The sequence below is a fragment of the Anas platyrhynchos genome, chromosome 16 (genome assembly GCF_047663525.1).
Source record: "Anas platyrhynchos isolate ZD024472 breed Pekin duck chromosome 16, IASCAAS_PekinDuck_T2T, whole genome shotgun sequence".
Lineage (NCBI taxonomy): Eukaryota > Metazoa > Chordata > Aves > Anseriformes > Anatidae > Anas > Anas platyrhynchos.
The window spans coordinates 12,847,135-12,866,422 of NC_092602.1; the positions used below are offsets into that span (position 1 = coordinate 12,847,135).

The window sequence follows — 19,288 nt, forward strand, 5'->3', positions numbered from 1 at the left end:
GTCACCTAGCGCAGTTACACACTGCAGTTGACAAAGTGATTAGGCACCGCTTGGGGTGGATTTCAACTGCTTTACGCGCTGAATTTATGGAGACATTCAACAGGGCCTTTATCCTCGGCGGAGCACAGAGCTATCCAGGGGCCTGCCAGACCCTGGTGCAGGGGGACGCTTTGTCCTTCAGCTCACGGCTGCCGAGTCCTCCGTCCATTCCAATAGACACGAGACACAACAGCAATATTTTGTACCTATGTTCTTCAAGGGAACATTGAAAGCCACTGAAATGTTATTTATTATCTGCAGATGGAGTCATGGGACAATGGTGCACTCCTCCTGCACTGACAGATGTCCAAGGGGGCCTCCAAAAGGGCCTGATCCGAAATTGCATCAGGCCTCAGAAGAGAAACAGGAGCCATGGTCTGAGCAGGCTGGGATGTGCCAGTGCAGCGAAGGCCTGGGGACAAGAGGCTGTCCCAGGGCTCACCATGGGCTCGCTGTAGGAGCAAGTAAAAGTCCAGGACCATCCTAATGCACTTCTTGACCTTACCTCTGTTGCTCTGAGCCCTTGGCTGAGGCACTGAGAGGAGCACATCCCTCCCTTCCCACCCCAGCCCACCCTCCATGGTACAGCCAGGTGTGACAGCACCACAACTGAACTCTGTACATCTCAATCCCTTCCAAAGCATAATACAACATGAAACAGAAGCTCCAAGAGTGAAGGAGTTCCTGTGAAGGGATTAGGCTGGTGGGATGGCTGGAGTCGCATCCCATCCGTAAGGCTGAGCTCAGCAAGTTGCTGCTTGCGTGGTGGTAAGGCTGCGCCCGAGCCTGAACAGTCAGCACCTTACTGAAGGTGGCAGGCTTGATCTGGCAGAGGAGCGGGAGAGCTGTGTGTAGGCAGCCAAGGTTTATTAGATAAATTGTTAAATTCAAATGACCTGGACACAAAGATAAGTTGCACTGCCTTCTGAAAGGCAAAGGTGTTTTTGACCTGTAGAAACTGGTACAGGTTACCAAGACATCAGTTACCACAGCAGATTTGACATAATAACGACCACCTTGCAGTTAATCTTAGGAGAGTCAAAGTTTCTCTCTACCTAGTACATCCAATGGGATGTGCACGTTATGTCAGCGCAGCTACTGCACCGCTCCCACAGCCCTGCCACCTTCCTGCTGGGGTGCTGCTACCTCTGCTGTCCTCATCTGATCACAGCAGCACTCCCCTCCCTCGTCTGTGGTGTTCTAACATCCAAAGCAACAAATCTATATGGGGCATTTCTAAATTCAATGTTAGGCTGCTCTCATTTTAACTGGATGGGGGAATAAGGAGGTGCAGAACTCAAAATCTGTTATTAGACCTTTAAACTAAAATTAAAAAGAAGAAGAAGAAAAAAAAACAACCACGGTTCACTTCTCATGGAGAATTCAAAACCTTCACCGGCATGTTCCTAGGAATGTTTTTCTGCTCACAACAGTTAGTGGCACGGGACCGCATCCACCTCCAGTCCCTGGAGCACTGCAACGCTGCCTTCCCTGTGGGGTGAGATGTCATAGGGCTGCACACACCAGTGCTGCTGTCCACACGCTCGCCAGCACAAGGCTGGCAGACAGTCTGAGCATGGGGCAGGCCCGCAGGGACTCAGAGGACGAGGTGCAGGAGCAGACCTCGTAGCCATTCTCCGAGCGGCTCTCGTCGTGCTGCCCGGGCTTGGAGCGCGCCCCAGTCCTGCTGCTGCCGGCTGCTTCTGGGGAGTCAGCCTGCATGTCGCTGCACACCAGCCAGTCCCGGGCGATGGACTGCGGGTAGCCAGCCTCGGCCTCCAGCTCACTGTCCAGCACTCGCCAGTACTCCTTGCCCCTGAAGAAGTAACTTGCACCTGGGAAGAGACCAAAGCCCAGAGGTGAGATGAGCAGGGACAGTGGCCCAGGAGGACGACAGCACCGGGAGCAGCAAAGGAGCGCTCCCACCCCATGGAGCCACGAGCCGCCAAACTGGGGTGAGATGCTGGCTCCTGTGGCAGGTCCTGGGACAGATGCATCCCCTGGTACTACAGGAATGCAGGGTTAAAAGCCCACAGCCACACACACCACCAACATCCCAGTCTTGTAACAGGGCATGGTGAGGCTGCAGATGATAAACAACCTGAGCCTGACTCATCCTCCCTGCATGGGTGGCCAGTTATGCCCAACAGCATCTGAAATTTGGAAAGCCTCTGGAAACGTCCCTCCGGTGCCTGGTTTAGTGGCTGCAGTTACACTGCTAGGTTGCCAGCAAATAAACTGTGGAAGCGCCGCTTTATTGTGAGTGAATGGCTGCTTTTAAACACCTCCTATGACAATATTTTTGTGGTCTTTGCAGAGAGAAGGGGCCACCGAGAAATTTCATCCCTGGAAAACAAGTGCTAAGTCTGGGCAAAACACTTCCTTTAAAAATATTTTTGTCTACAGTCTCATGTATCTAGGTAAAAAATCCAACAACAACAGATTCGGTGAAAAGCAAACCAGCAGGTATTAAGATAAAATTGCCACAAAACAACATCAACTGTGCTCTTTTAGTAAAATCAAATTATTAAGCACCCAGGATATTTCTGTTACCTGCTTGAATTTACAATGCCTTTTAGTGAGCAGAGGGAGCTCTGGCTCAAAGCCTGCCTCCCTCTCTGCAGCTTTTAGACAGGGAAAGTGCCAGCACATCTGGGGCTCAGCGGTGCAGGCTCCGCAGACAGGGCTGTATCTCAAGTGCGAACGAGGCATTGCTTTTTTTTCTTTTTTTTCCGAACCAGCATACGGACTCACCGTCTGACCACCTCATGGCATCATCTAAAGGGCTCGGAATTCCCTTCCACAGAATGGTCTCTGAGGGGTACCCGGGGTCCATCCTCCGCTCGTGGTCATCGTAGCGCCAGTAGAGGTTGTCCTTAAAGAAATAAGTCTTGTCATTGTGGGCCCAGGAGAAGGCGGCGTCGATCCCTCCTGGCGGCAGCCCGAAGTCCGAGATGGGCCGCGGGTATCCTTCCTCCACGTTGTTGTCCTTGAACACCCAGTACCTGTCTCCTGAGGAAAGAAGCACGGAGCACGAGTGCGTTAGTTTCACAGCTGAGGCCAGCCTCCCCTGCAGACGAGCTGATGCTTTGTTATCTGTTGTGATGATCCTCAGGGTGAGCTCTTGGCACTGGAGGAGGGGTCAGAGGGGAGCAGCCCATCGGGGAACCTCTGCCCTGGAACAGCGGCTGGGTTGGTGCCAGGCTGCTGAGCTGAAGGTCCCCATGGCCACACAGGGAGAACGAGCCCACACCTCTCACTTCCCACTTCACGCTCTGCCATTGGGACGGGCTTTCTGCTTGTATGAGATCTCCCTGGGGACCTGCTGCATGGCAGCCTCTCTGCAGCACCCTGTGGGTCTCACCCCACCTACTTTAAATGTCAGGCTTTTTCCTCGGTTTTCTAGAAAACGTGAAGAGGCGCTTAAACACATGCCCAAGCATCAGCAGCAGGAACTCAGAGGAAGGGGTAATTTGTGTGCTTTGGTTTGTGTCCAGGGATCAATGAAACAGCACTGGAGAGCCAGAATGAGACAATATTTTATAGCTAGAAAGTAAACCTCTCATTTCATCTTAGCAGGCAGACAGGGCTAAATAACACATCACCAGAGGCCTCAGCGGGCTGTGCAGGAGGGCAAGGAAGCTGCCAGCCCTGGATCTGGACAGGCTTGGCGATGAGAGCAGGGGAAGGCACATCCCCATCGTCCCCATCGTGCTGCTTGCAGGGTGAGCCCATGGCACTGCTCTGTGCACACATGGCTTTGGAGGACCTGGGTCCCCAGGCGCCTGGGTATCATCTGGGCTTGGAAATGCTTCCCCGAGCACACAGGCAGTGCGGGATCCGCTACCGAGACCCAGCCCGTGCCTGCAGCCTGGCTCTCATGATTCAGCACTTCTGAAATCAATAATTCACCTGCGTTCGCAGCCGAGTGGCAGACAAAAAGCAATTTCCAGCTGGGACGAGCTCAGCATCACCGACTCCTCCTACACAGCTGCTGCCTGCCTGCAGGGCCCCACGGCGGGCACAGTGGGGCTGGGGGTGACACGGAGACCTGGTGGGGGCAGCACAGGGACTGGGTGGGGCAGCGGCACCAAGGGGGTTTAGCCAGCACCATGGCACATGTGGGATGCTCAGAGGACATTCATTTAGGAACCGAGAGCTAATCTCTTTCTTCCAGCTCTTGTGGAAGAAACTGGAGAGCTGATTATTTACATAAAGAGAGGATTATATCACGTATTTTAAGAGAAAAATCAAAGTAGCAGAATTAGTAAAACCAAGCTCTTCAGTTTTAATTCTTGTCCCCTCTGGCTTCTTTTCTTAAAAAAAAAAAAAAAAAAAAAAAGTAGGAAGAAAACCCCAACTCTGTAAAGTATGTGAAGGGCAGTTTCTGCTTTATTTGGTTCTTGAAAAGCAGAGATTTCAGTTAGGTGTGGCTTCAGTTTACCCTGAGTGAAATTTCCCTCATTTTCTGCAGAATGCGATCCCTACGTTCTGCTTGCCCTCCCCAAGGCGTTTCCTGGCCTCAGGTGTGGACAACTCTTGGATGTGGCCCGGGAGGAGGGGGGCACCGCTGTCCCCTCTGCAGGAGGACTCAGTGCCCAGGGGGACCCTGGCACGGGGCTGCACGCCGGGGCACCCGCCCTGCTCTCACCTTTGAAGAACACGATCTTGTGGTCGCTGGTCCTCTCGTACACTGCGTCCACGCTGTCCAGGTTCAGGGGCAAGCCCCGCCAGAACCGGTGGATCTGAGCCGGCTGGAGGGAGACCAAGTGCTTATTGCGGGTCAGTCTCCAGAAGTACTTGCCTGGAGGGACAGACCGGGCATTACTGACCCACCCCGCCACCCGCCCGCACTGCGGGAGAAGCTGGCGCCGCCGCACGTCAGCAGCGGGAAGCCAGGCAGAAGGTGGGAGCTACCGGCTTCCCAGCAGCAGCTGCTGGCGTGTGCTATTCCTGGCAGCCGTTGGAAGAAATCCCCTTTTTGGGAATCCAAACAATCCTCCAGACACCGCACTACCTGGGACTCTCAGCCGGACTTTTTTGTCCTCCCCAGGGAGCTCCACGTGGCGAGATCCCGGTCAGAACAAGACATCTGAGAACAAACCCTCAACTTTGTCTCATGTTGGTAATTGCCTGCTAGAAATCATTGCGTGTTATTTACATCTGCTCTCGCCTGGGTTCCCAAGGGAAACGAGCAACAGAAACCGAAGATGCGCCTTTGGATTTGCATTCAAGGCATTCAGCCCTTTCCCCAGAGCTGGCAGATTGTGACACCGTCTTTCAAAATTTTATGGAAATTGGATCTTAGCCTGATAATGCAGGAGGCAAAACTCTAACACTTAAACATCTGCAGAGAGGGGGGTTTATTATAATTATAAGGATTTATATCATTCCTGTTCTTCTGCTCCAGTTTGCATATTTGCTCTATCTGACTGAGACCTACAAATGAATAATGTATTCAGATGTGGTAGGAATTGCTATAATTACAGATTCTTTTTAAGAATGTTATAAAGAAGAGAATTCAAATCTGGTGGCCATTGTATATCTATGGAAACACATGTAATTAAATAAAGATGATCTCTGCATCTCTAATTAGAAAGGCACTAGACAAAGACGCATTTTCGCTTTTTTCACAAGAAATACATCCCAACATAATTCCTTTTCTAGTAGGTGTGTATCTGAGCTCCTGGGGGCTGGGTGCTCATTGGCACAGTGGAGGAAACCCCAGCTGCTTTTGACTTTTTAGCTCTCTCCCAGCGATGGGCTCAGCGGGTGTGCAGCTGCAGCCGGCAAGCTTTACATCTACATCTAAAGGCAGGCAGACTCCGGGTCATCTGTTAGTTTTGTTGAAAACTATCAGAAAAAAAACCACCCAAAAGGTAGCGATTGAGCTAGCAATGAATTCTTAACATGATAGCCCCGCTCTGCCCGCGCTCGTGTCTTGTCACAGCTAAGCCTGCTTGCCCAAGTGCTGCGGCTGCTTGGACAGTAGCTGCCTGAGCCAGCCACGGGGGAACTGCTGCCATCAGCATGCAGAAATACAATAAAATAAAAACTCCCAAACCCCATGTTTGTTTAAAGAGCTTGATTTAAAACCATCTTCCAAGCTGGCAGACGGAGAAGGATGAAAGCCAAGTGTGAACTCCTGCCATCCCGAGCGTCTCATTTTACATGGATGATGGGCTGAGGCAATTGCTTTCCTTAACACCAGGTGATTTTGATTCCAGCTGTGCACCACGCTATCAGTACTTCGGATGCCTCTGGCAAGATTGCTGCCTGCAAACACCCACATGGGCCAAAGTTGCTCCAAAACTTCTGAAGTTTGCAGCAAGGCACCCAAAGCAAAGCAGGCAGCGTTTCAGAAGTGCAGGAAACTCACCGCTGCCTTCAACAGGGCAAGTCCCCAGGGAGCCCGGGTGGCTGCATCGGGGGGCACTGGGTGACACTTCTCTCCAGCTGGGCCAGCTCAGAACAAAACAAAATGTCCATCGACGGAGGGAGCTCAGCCCCAGGGCTCTGTAGGTCCCTGCCCCAGAGGCGATGTCCCCGCTCCCTGGCCTTGGCTGCCGAGTTCCGGAGGCAGCCGCGCAGCTGGCACGCGCTGACACTCTGCTCTTCGAATTTGCATTTTGGCCCACAATAAATATATCCCAAAATAGACACCGAGATGGATTTCTCTTTAGTTTTCATCTTTTTTTTTTTTTTTTTTTAATCCCCTCTGCAAGACAGACAGCTATTTATCCTGGACACCAGTTCTTGTCATCTCTCATTTTCCCTTCTTCACTGTGGCTTTCTGGAGCCAGCATCTGTACAAATGCCACAGGGGAACAGCCGCCGTTTTGTGCTCCCTCGCGGGCACAGACAATACCGAGTTCTCTGGAGCTCTTGCGGGTTACACTTGCCTGGAGGCTGCTCCTCACCCCTGCAGAGACGCTTTTGCTTCCCTGCTGGATGGCTTTGGGGTCACCAAGAGGTGGCCAGGGATGGAAAGCACTGCCCACTGGGAACTCTTCCATCAAGGGAAGATGGAAAAGAAAGCCTGTGGAGGCCGGCATAGACGGTCTCTGTGCAGCTGAGGAGGCGCTGATGGGATCCTTGTCGGCAGCCGGGCACCCCGGGGACTCACTGCCAGCAAGTGTTTGCTAACACGGAACCAGATGGCTCTGTAATTGTGCGCGTGTTGTCTTTGAGCGATGCACAGCAAGCGGCATTAAAGAAGATGAAGCGTGGGAGAAGAGTTGAAGGCAGCCAGGAAAAAAGCAAGGGAGAGCTCCTGTTGCTCCCTGGTTCAACCCGTATTTTGTGTCTGACGGTGCGCGTCACAACGAGGGGTCAACTGTCCCAGTGCAGCTGCAGGCGCCTCTGCTCTCTCCATCCCCAGCACCTGCCAGCCCCCTTGTCTGCCCTTGGTCACAGACCCCAAAGGTCAAAGAAAATCCATTTGTGCTGGGTGAAAAAAATATCCATTTTCATAATTTGAAAATAAATTGTTTCAGTTTCACTGGATTTCTCTTCTTTTTGGATAAAAAAAAACCACTCGCTTTACCGCTCAACCTTTTGGGTAGCCCTAGCACATCCCTCTCCTCCTCCTCCTCCTCCTCCTCCCTCGCAGTCCCCACTTAGCTGTGATCTCTGCCCATCCCTCACAGTGCACTGTGTGTCCCCGGCCACCAGCGTCTTGTCACCTCTGTCACTGCGCTGTGCCTGGCAGGACAGAGCTGGGCTCTGGGATTTGCATAGACACTGATACATCCTCATCAGCTGTTCCCAGCCTTGGTGGATTGATTAAAGGTCTGAGACCTTTTATTTGAGTCAGAAAGAGCCAGCAGCACGTGGGCCACCTTCCTGGGTCTGCAGGTCCCTCTGCAGCCTGCAAACTCAGAGCCAATTTATCCTTATTGACCAATACTGCCTCTGCAGTGCTGCCACGTGAACGTCACCGCAGGGCTGCGGGCATGCTGGGGCCATCTCTTACCTTTGAAGAAGAAAGCTTCTCCCCTGATCTGAGCCACGGCATCGAAGTGAGTGTTGCATCTGTTTGGCACATCCCGCCGCAGCCTGCACAAAGACAGCCGGGTGAGCGGGGGCTGTGGCCCCAGGGTCCCCGTCCTGCAGCCCCCTCCCTGCCCCAAGCCACAAGCTGAAGCACAGGGGAGTAGAAGACCACAGGCTGTGTCCGTCTGGCACTCCTCCTGCTCGAGCCCAGCCACATGTGTGTGGATTTCCAAGGCGGGCACAAGCAAACACCAGCCCACAGGCGGCTCTGCGGAAGATGCTCTCCCTGGGCCACCGGTGACCACCACTAGGAGTCGAGCAGGGACATGTTCTTCATCCACCGGTTGTACGGGGGGGGTGCAGAGATGGCTCACCGCTCCCTGGTGGCACAGCGTGGCGCGGCCAGCTGTCCCCAGGCAGCAGGGCTTGTGATGGGGGAGAGCCCCCAGCATGTCACCCTGGCACCTGGGGATGTTGGTGTCAGACACCAGTGAGAGGTGCCAGAGCTGCAACGCAGAAGGCAGCTGAGACCGACCAGAGAGACGCAGAGGCGAGGTGATGCAGCATGATGTATGGGGAAAGCCACCTGGCAAGCATCAGGCTGAGCTGCTTTTAACAAGGTGGGTGGGAAAGGCGCAGGGTATGAAGGGCCCAAGAGCTACGAAGCCCATGTGAGAAATGATGATTGATAGAGAACAAGGAGAGGATGCTGGGACCGTGCAGAGAAAAGCGGCGGTGGGTGTCAGGGAAACATAAATCTAATTTGCTGATGGAAGATTCGTGCTGGGCTGCCAGCACCAGCTCAGGCACAAAGTGAGGAATGTGGCCATGAACGCCCTTCACCCTCACAGTCACTTGTGGGGTGGGAAGAAGAGGTCACCACGAAGTTTCCTGCTGCTGTCACCAGACCACGGCCTCCCGCATCACAGGAGAGCTGCCCTCCTCTCTCTGGGTCCCTGCCCAGCACCCAGAGGCTCCAGCCAAAATCTGGCCACGCAGAGCCACGTGGACAAGCTCCTTTAGGAGCTACACAGGAAGACAGGTCACCTATGGCATGGCAAATTCACCTGGCTGCTTAAACTGGACATGCACGAGGCTGGGAGAGATGGAGGCTCCAGACTAAGGCAAAGTATCCCTGACCTCGAGGAGACCAGCTTGGTGGCAGCACCCTCACGTGGAGCAGTACACAACAACCACGTCGTAACGCCACCGAGGTCCCACGTTTGGGACACGCTGCTGGCATTTGCCATTACTGAAGACCTCACATGTAGCACTTCCCTCTCTCTTTACTCACAGTCCCTACAGACTTCAGGCACAATTTGGATCCAAGATTTCACTGTACTTAAAGCAGTGCAGGGAGGACATTTATCTTTGTGTCACTGTGACTGCTAATTCCTTGGGGCACTCATTGCAGGAGCTCTGGTACCACAGGCATACAGATGTAGCACCTACATTCATCAAAGGGTCCTCACTAGGTCCCCAGAGTGGCGAATTCAAAAGGGAAAGCCCTTCTGTGATCCCTGGCAGCTGGGACACCCCTTGAGCGCAGGAGCTCAGCACCTCTGTACCACGGGCACCACACCAAGGAGGGCAAAGTGGGGTGAAACAGGAGCCAAGATGGGCAGAACGGCAGTGCCTGGGGTATTTTTTCAAGATTAGATTTTTCTACAGCCCCGTTGCTGTAGGAATATTCCACTGTCCCTGCTCTCACTGCTGCTATCCCCTCTTTGCAGGTGGGGAATGGAGGCGCAGGGAGATGAAGTGCCTTCCTCCGGGTCACACCTGGGTGGGGCAGAGCAGGAGGGGAAGGTGACTGGCTCCATCTCTGCTGCTCTCACTTGGGGTGCTCCTGGTACCCGGCCAAAACGCGTGACCGTGACCTCCTGCCTTTTTGTTCAGTGTCCCTTCCCTTAACTGCCTCGCTGCTCTGGTAGTAATGTAATTTGGTAACTCCAATGCTCATTAATGAGCTAGATCCAGATCCTCCCTTAATGAGGGCACGCTGGCTGCCTGATGACACCCTCAGTGAAAGCAGTCCTTTGCCAACTCAAACCTGCGTTGGAGTCAGGCTGCCGGTCCGCTTGTTCCAATATTCACCCCCACAGGTACATTAGGGAGTTGCTCACCGTGGAGAGATTTAGGTAACTTATGCACGCACAAATCAGGATCCTGCAGAAGTTTGATTAAAATTTCAGCAAGGATGAGTTCACCTAAGGGTGATGGGAACAAATTGCCATTAACAGAAGTCAAATTTAAAGTCTTAGGGAAAGGCAAAGTGTTCCAAGATAATGCAGAATTTCTGGACATGCCTTGAATGATAAGAATTAGCTAATGAATAAACAGCAACTGCCACTCTTTGCTGCTCTTAACCACTTCACTTGTGGTCTGGCTGGCCAGTGTCCACACACACTGCTAAAAAAAGCAACAGTGTACGCAGGAAATGACTGGGAGATGTGAGGGAGAAGGGGCACTCTGTGTGTGTGTGTTTATCAGATCACGAGAGGTCCAGAGGGAAATAGCAAAGACAAGACCCTGGTGTGGAGCTTTGCTGTTACACGTGACAGTAAGGAATATCACCGACAGCTGAAAAGAAATGAACCAGACTTACGGGACAGTGGAGCGGTTCTCTGGCAGCTCTGGCAGGATAGGATGGTCATCAGGTTTGCTCCCTTCAGGCTTGGCCGTGGGGGACACAGACTCCCTGACTCCTATGTGTAAAGACAAAGAAGCAGTAGAGGGGAACGCCGTCCTCCCCATGAGCCCACTCACCCCAGAAGACGTCTGTTCCAGTGCTCCCTGGGGCAGAAATGTGCCGCAGCTGGGAGAGGGACACAAACTTACCGTAGAGCTGCCAGATTCGGACTTTGTCCTCGTAAGGCAGGTCGTACTTCAGAGGATCCCCCACTGGACCTTGGTAGTAGGGTCTCATGATAGACTCTATGGCAGAGATGTGGGTCAGGCCGATGGCATGGCCAAACTCGTGGACGGCTACAGCAAACAGGTCCATCCCATGGGCGTCTGGAAATAAAGACATAGCTGAAATAAAAGTCACTCCGTGCTGAACATATCGGGGGTTTGGGCAGGCTGTAAGAGCAGGAATAGGCATATGTTGAAAATACTGGAAAACAAGGTTTTGGAATAGGTGAAATATGAAAAAGAATTTGTCTCCTGTTGGAAAAAGGAAACCGAAGTGGATCATGGAAAATGGAAAGCCAAACAGCAGCCCACAGCGTGAAACCTCAGCCCTGCGCAGGCTTGGGGATCACCCCTCTTGTTCTCACATCACTGATGATGCCTGAGACTGGGCATCAGGGAGAGTTTATTCAGCAGTGGCACCTCCCCAGTGACTTTCTTCTCAGCCTGGGCTCTCTCTCTGTTCCCTTTTCCCCAAACAGATCCTGGTCGGTGCATTCCTACCACCCTGCTCCGGGCTGGCTGGGCCAGGCACACACAGTTGCTGCTCCTCACCACACAACGGGGCCCCGCGGAGCTGCACCAGAAGGTGGCAATGACGTTAAGTATGGCTCTTACCAAGTTCACAGCTGCAAGCAGTGTAATAAAAGGGCTGGAAAAAGCTGGGAAGCCAACTTCTCTGCAAAGCTCATGATCCTGAACCCTGTGCAATGCTTTGCTCTCCCCACTGGGCCTAGGGCACTGGGGGATATTTTTGCTGAAATCTGCTTTTTTCTTGATGACTATTATTTACAGTGCCTGTAAACAGCTGGGGTGTTTATAACCTGTCCTGTTTTCCCCAGCACCAGGAGAGAACAAGACATATGCTTTCTGACATTTTAATGCCAAACTGACAACCTTGGGGGATATTTTTATATCACCTACCGAGCTGTTATTTTTGAATCACTGGGGAGAACAAAATAAATAAAAGATGAAGGTTGGATAGCTCTAAGACCTTCGAAACAGAGGGCAGCTTTCTCGCCATCGGGGTCACCCCCTTGTCCCTTGGTGGTGCTGAGCCCGTTCCCCCACCCGAGTGTTTCCCAGGTGGGTGCACCCACCAGGCACAAAATGGGCACCGCTTCTTACTTAATCACCACTAACACGCCTGTTATGGCAAGCTCCTGGGCCTCAGTGCTCGCCTCTGCTCTGTTTGTCTGCAAACAGAGCCGGTGCTTCCCCCGCCTATTTCTTCCCTGTAGACTGCAGAGCCCTCACCAGGTAGTTCAGCATCACTATACTTTAAAAACAGAAAACTGAGGCATGTGGCAGTGAGGCCACCCAAATAACAGAAAAGTGGGAGAATGCAGCCCCCATCTGAGAGCTCCCATAGTCACACACACGCCTGCAGCCTTCCAGGTCCCAGAAAAGCCATGGCCTGCAGGAGGGTGATGGGAACGTACCTGATGATCGGAAGGTCCAATATTCATCATCATCAAAATGAGTGTCTCCTGCTGTGTGATGGTCTCCGGGGAAGAAAGCATGTGCCACCGTGCCACCTGGCCCGTCGAAGGGGTAGCCGTCGTTGTGATCTGCCTTGGAGAAGTCTATCTGGATGTCAGCATTGTTACCTGCCACTTCATGGAAATTCAGCGGGGTGATGTCGCTCCAGACCTTCAGGGCGTAGTACATCAGGGCTCGAACTGTGTCGTGGCCCAGGTGGGACTCTTTTGGGAAGGTGCGAACTCTGAAAGAAAGGATAAGATAAAGAGAGGGTAGGTCAGGAGCAGAAATTAACTTCTCTGAGGACCACCTGGAAGAGCTCTGCAGGTGCCTGGTGCATTGGTGAGGTAGCTCTGAAGTGCTCCAACATGCTTCATAGACATGTGTTGGCAAGGCTCTGAACCACTTCTCTTCCAGGGCTATGGGGATTTCAGAGGCTGAGTTTGGGTCCTCTGGAAATACTGATCCCGTCTGACACACCAGATCCTGCTGGCCCAGAGCGCCGTGGGTGCCAGGATTTGACTTCTGCAGCCTTTGCACAACGCGCAGGCCCCTAGGTTTTCTTGCAACAAAGCAGATCATTGCTCATTCTTGCTATACGCACATGGAAATCCAGCAGAGATTTGCTGCCTCCATATATCTCCCAGTAGGTCTACTGGCAGTATAAAATGTACTCCAAAACCAGGACACTGCCAGCAATTTCTGAAACTGCAATCCATAACAAGGAGGAAGAGGAAAAGATGCATTTTATATAAACCTCATTCAAAACCCCTCCAACTTCTTGCCTGCAGGAGACAGACTGATGGCACGCTGTAATTCAGAAGCTCCTGCCTTGCTTCTTGGTGGAAAAAGCATTGCTTAGCTGGGGCTTACCATCCTAGCGCCCTCACCGAGAGGCTGCGTGGTTACTCTGTATCAGCACAGCATCGCTTGGTCCCCAGCTCTGCCTTGCTCTGGAAGAGAAGCCAGGTGGGACTAGCAGCGTGCTGGCGTTTGCCCTGCAGCAGAGCATTCAAACCTCCCTTTTGTTCTGTGCTGGCATGAAAAAAGCTACCGCCTCCTGTACAACCAAACCTTGAAAAAGAATTCCTAACACTGTTGATTTAACGCAGAGGGTGAAAAGACAAAGACGCAATGAGGCACCTTGGCTTCTAAAAGAGTATGTTTGGATAATCTTTCATTGACAGTTTTGACAAAAATAAACACTTTCCAGGGAAATATACTGTTAACTGAGTAATTATTGACAAAAGACAAATCTGCTGGAAAAATTCTGGCCAGCTCTTCCCCAGTAATAATGGCCACTTTATTTCTTGTGTACCAGCACACCAACCAAAGTGTTCATGAAATATTCATGGCCTGACAGATTTTAAAAGCAGAAGCAACAATTATGATCACCTCACTTGCCCTCTGCATAATATAGCTGGGAGAACATCACTCAGTACTACACCCCAGCATGGAGAAATGACCTGACTAAACCCCTAGAGGTAATTACAGGTGTCAGAAAGGGATGTCACGCCACTCAGCTCTTCCGACGAATAATGATTTGGGTATTGTTAGGCACTATGGATCAGTGAAGGGGAATAGGAATGACTCACTGGTTGAAGTTGGAGGCTCATGCTTTCATGTGTTTGCTTCCTATCGCATGCCCTCAGAGCTGCAGCCCCACGTGGGGAACACCTCCTGACCTGGCCAAAGCTAGTGAGCATGAAATTTGGGACAGAGCAAAAACAGACATGTGAGAAGTGCCAAATTCTGCCTAATGGTTTCTTGGATGAGCTTGGGAAGCCCAGCCTAGAGATGCTGGGGATGAAATGGGAAATCAGGCAATAGACATCACAGCCAGAAGAGCAAAAATTGGGCATAACTCTGCCTTTGCTGTCTGTAGGCAAAGAGGGTGCTTTACAGCTAAAGTAAGGCTGTTTGTATACACATAGCACCGGATAATCACAGGACTTCAAACAAAACACACTCTAAGGCAGACAGCACGGTGACACAAACAGCATGAGCACGGGATTAGACAAGACACTTGTCAGGAAAATTTTTATTTACAGAGCAGACTGCCTATAACTAGATGGAGAGCATGGTGCCCGCTAACACCACCGCATATACGTGCTATTGCTGTAATTTAAAGTGCCATTGTGAACCTCTGCAATACAAAAAAGGTTACCTGGTTTCCAGATATTCCTTAACTAAGTATCTTTGTCTTCCAGAAGAGTACTCTGGGCTTCATTAAGCCCTTTACTCCCCTTATGTTTACTGAACAAGTAATTACATGCATAACGCACACTCTGCTTATTCTAGGAATTAAGACCTCCTCTCCAAGACTGTGGTGCCCAGGGCAAGGACTCAGATGTGATGACATTATCTGCTCTTCCCTCCTCAAGCCTTGCTCGACCTTCTACGGCTGTGGAATTAGGACAATTAACCTGATCTCCGTTGTAAAAGGACAGTGGATGAAAAGCCACGTCTAGATAGACAAACATGATTCATATTCATTCCAATCCCTGACACCAGAAATGTTAGATTAATGAATAAACAGGATCAACGCTTACTTTGCTTCTTATAAAAGGTCCTGCACCTCTGAGCTGACCCATTTTATTAGCATGCTGCAGGTGTGAGTGAACCCCCGCCCCCACATCCTTTATTCATTACCAGCATTATTTTTCATGAGAATCCCATCAGAGTTTGCAGCTCAGTATCTGATTTGATTGCAGGAGCTCTGCTAATTACTTTCAATGAGATTAAGAGAAGACTATTATACTGATAGGACATTTGTTGGCACTGCATTACCCAGTTCCACTGAAAAGGAGGCACATTTCCAGCACAACGCGAAAGCACACAGGGCTAAATAAGCACCCTCCCACCTTGATTATTATTATTTGCAGCAAATGGTGCTTAGGTACCCAGTGGAGAGCAGCGTTCCTTCTTCTCAGATGCTAATCCCTCCTGAGACTCCCCTTACAGAGCTCCAATCTCGGGTAAAAGCCTGATTTGAGTAATCGGAGAGAAACCTCCTTCCTCCAGCTGGTGTTTGCTGGGCCACCGGGGAGGCACGGAGGACGAGGGCAGCAGGGCAGGCGAGCATCAGCTCACCGGTCCCTCCCCACATCCCCACCATCCTCTCTGCTCTGTGCCAGCTTTGCAAACCCCTTCCCTGCGGGAACTGCAGGCTGTGGATCAAGATTTCCGGCCGCTGCCAGTCCATCATGTATCCCCCTTCTCCTTCTCTTGTCCCATCCCAAAGTAGCTTGGGGTCCAAGCTGGTTACGAGCAGAGCCCAGAGAGGGCTGGTCTGGCTGGCAGCTATGGAGGGCCAACCGTACCAATGGTTACTTTGATTTCCAGGTTCCCTTTTGGACGTTGTCCTCAAAAAGACGAAAGTCAAAGAGTATTAGAAATGTATGAGAAATCAATTGCTGGTTAATGAAAGAGCTCCTTCATGTTGTGCAGCCCTAAAACTTCAGAGAGATTGAATAAATGCTGATAGCTACCAAACACAGTGGGTCATGGATTGCCTGACAAACCCAAATTGATTTTTTCGAGGACGAAGGAGAGGTAATTGACAGGGTGGACACCTGCAGGCCCAGCCATGACCCGGTGCTACCCCAGCATGACAAGGGACACATCACAGATGTCACTGGGGCCCCTCTCCTACACCACTTGGTCCCCTGCTGCCACACCTGAGTGAACACCTGAGCAGAAATGGAGGTTAAAGCTGGGAACTCTCCTCTGCCAGAAGCAAATGATGGCACTAGAGCAGAATTAGCTAAAGGAAAACCAGGCTGAAAACACAAGGAGAAGCTCCTGGGAAGCTGGGGAGTGCAGCTCCTGGTGCTGATACTGCAGCAGACGGCTCCCCGCCAAACCCCAAATTTAGCCCACTGCCATCTCAGTCTAATCAGCTGAGTGCCTATGTACCACACAATGAGAAATCCCATGCAAATAAGATGCATATATCTTGGTATCCTGGAAACTTCCCATGGAGATGAGGCACAGGAGACAGTGTGCCTAGAGCTGTGCTGGGATGCTTGGAGGCTGTGCAGGCTGCAGGCTCTCCTGTTTTTGCTCCCTGAGCCTTCCAGACCTACAGGCTGCTTGTGCTGGAGACAAAAAGAAGAAAGCTGAGCAACCTGCGTGCCTGTAAAATCTTGTTTGTGAGGGAGTGCCTCCTCCACCACTGCATGTGCCCATCCTGAGAGCATCCTTTGGTACCGCTTTGCTTGCCCTTTTATCCCAGCCTTGGAATTGTTCAAGTTTTCTTCACCTTTAAAATGCGTGGCATAAGAGAGCTTGGTTTTGTTTGATTTTTTTTTTTTAATCTTCAATCAATATGTAGAAGGTAAGTATGTAAAACTTTATGCCTCTATTGGCAGATTTTCATGGCAGTTTCTAAAAAGCTATTTTAATTTGAAGTGTTGGGTGTAAATATCATGCTGGAGTTTCTATAATGCTATAGCCTTCTGTTGGCTTATACAGCTCCCAGTCATAAAATACAGCCCTTTCTTGAACAAAAGCCAAGATCTTGGAAAGGATAAAAGGAAAAGAAGAAGAAATGAGTTTGTCAGGAGATGGAATTTTTATATCAGACATATAAAATAGTCTCTCTCTCTCTTTTTTTTTTTTTTATGACACTCTTTGCAGCAGGGCTGGGGTGTATCCTGGGGCTGTGACCACCAGAAAAACCAGACACATTTCCCTTCAGTGCCTTGCTCCAAGCACAATTCCCAGCCCCATGGTGGGACACAGCTCGGGTTTGTCCCCTGTCTGCTCAGAGCAGCCACCGGCATCAGCAAACTGAGCACATCCCGCTGCTGTGCTGCCTCCAGAGGCTTACAGGGCACCAGGGCAGGTGTTACCAATTCACTCAAAGGGAATTTTTCCTATCTGAAACACAAAGTTATTCCTCTTACCTGTGAGGACAGGGCTGGTGGACAGACAGAGTGTTTATGCCTGCTGGTGGCTCGGGCCATCCCTCAGGCTTCTCCCTGCCTTAGCACCCTTGCCCCAGCCATTACGAGAGGCCCTCCACAAGCCAAAATCACTTCTTTCTGAAGCTAATGGCTGAATTATATTTCTCTATATTTCTCTTTTCTGAAGACACGGTCTCAGGGGGATGTGCTGGCATGCAGACCAAATCCCTGTTAAGGCCAGGGATTCAACACTTGTCAACAGCGACAGCTGAGACCCGATTTGTGACTGCTGCGAAGGTGGACTCGCTCTAGGGACTACATCAGGATCAAAGAGAAGTTTATTAATAATAAGGAGATCTATTGATGGGATTTTTTTCACAGGGGTTTTCAGGACAGCCTGAGCGTCTCAGGGCACACCAGCAGCTCTTAGAACAATCGCTACCACACGTGGTCTTTGAGGGAGGAAACACAAGTCTCAGAGCGCAGGTCTCGGTGGGACAGGGACAAGGAGATGCCCATTTCCAGACCTCACCTGCAGCGTAGCTGCGGGGTGCCCTGGAAATCAGACCTAACCCTCTGTGTTTTGCAGGGCCTGTGATCCACACACATCGCTCACCAGCTTTAGGGGAAAAATATTCTCCCACGGCAAGGACTAGAAGAAAAGGACCAAATGCCTCCACTACCAGAAAGCGCTCCCGGTCTTTGGTCTCCTGTGAGGCGAGATAAAAAACCCATTTGTGCTGAGCCAAAAATGTGGCAGCTGCTTGAGAGAGCGCAAAGTCCCAGTGAACTCCAGAGAAATCATGCTGCAATGCAGCAAAAAGTGCCCAGCCAACCTGCTGGCCAAATCCACCCCTCTGCCAGCCCGCAGCCTCACGGGGCTGGGGTCCTACAGCTGAGGGTGGAAACCCACGCTGGGATGGGCAGGAGGAGGCTTTAAACAAACAGTCCTCTGGGTCCCAGGAGCACAGAGGGACACGCTCTAACACACCACACCGAAACTCTTTGCAAAGCCTTGTTTAGCTGAGTGTGTGCGTTTGTCTCTTCACGGCCTCATGGAACTGGTGGAGGACGAGCTCCTACCTCCAGGACAAGTTCCTCTTGTTCCACTTGGTCACAGCCTGCGTGTGCCGCCTCCTCCTGGCCACCGGGCCAGCCAGGTCTGGCAGAGAGCAGCGAGGGGTCTTCATCAGCTCCAGCGTGGCCTCGTCTGGTGGCAGAGAAAAGGGAAAAATGGGCACAATGAGGAAGGAGCAGCCCTGGGTTAAGAAATACCACAGCACTGGCATTCACCAGCTGTGGCACGGATTTGGGCTGAAAGCACTCTCTAAACACCCACCAGCTGGGGCAAGGGGAGGTGACACTCAGCTCCAGCACCCAGCCTTCTGCCACTTGGGCTAAGCGTTAGCTGCCCCCTTAGTGTAAATTATTCTGTCTGTGAATTGGCCATTATTCCCCTGGCAAAGCCAAGAGACGTTTGCATGTAGATAAACTATATCCCTGTTAAGCTAGGAGCGCATTTGGAAGCTGTTCACATTACTTATTTATTTTAAAAACTGAATGAAATCTTCAAGCCCCTGTTCTCACCTGTAGAAATGCAGGTGGTTGTACATTCACTGATTTTCATACTGGTTTCACCTCTTTACCTTAAATAAGGGGCAAACCCAAGTCATGTTTGCAACCCCCCCTTCCCAAGCAGCAAACTCAGAGACAATAAAAAGTATGGCCTTGCTCCTAGGCTTCCTGCAGCTTCTGATAAGGTGGAGGAGAAATGATTGCACACGTTTAATTAAGAGCGGAGGGGAAAGTCTTAGTGTCAGTATGTTGGGGACACAGCAGCAGCTGCTCAAGTGGCACTGGCTGCTCTGAGGGGCTGGCGAGGGCTGTGCGGAGATGAGCCTGCTAATTAGCATCTTCTTTCTAATTGTCTCCTTGAACAGAGGCAGGGA

At 51.2% G+C, this 19,288-nt stretch overlaps 1 protein-coding gene across 1 annotated transcript in view; it reads right to left on the bottom strand.

The window, feature by feature from the left end:
• Positions 1-233: 233 nt before the first annotated feature.
• MMP17 (matrix metallopeptidase 17) overlaps positions 234-19,288 on the bottom strand; it is a 50,787-nt gene continuing 31,732 nt past the window's right edge. The window contains exons 3-10 of the mRNA XM_038187449.2: positions 18,423-18,549; positions 12,390-12,673; positions 10,876-11,052; positions 10,643-10,742; positions 8,015-8,097; positions 4,691-4,843; positions 2,794-3,051; positions 234-1,874 (exon numbers count right to left, since the gene is read on the bottom strand). Of these exons, the coding sequence (XP_038043377.2) occupies positions 1,546-1,874; positions 2,794-3,051; positions 4,691-4,843; positions 8,015-8,097; positions 10,643-10,742; positions 10,876-11,052; positions 12,390-12,673; positions 18,423-18,549 (1,511 nt within the window). The 3' untranslated portion in view covers positions 234-1,545. The remainder of the gene's footprint in view (positions 1,875-2,793; positions 3,052-4,690; positions 4,844-8,014; positions 8,098-10,642; positions 10,743-10,875; positions 11,053-12,389; positions 12,674-18,422; positions 18,550-19,288) is intronic.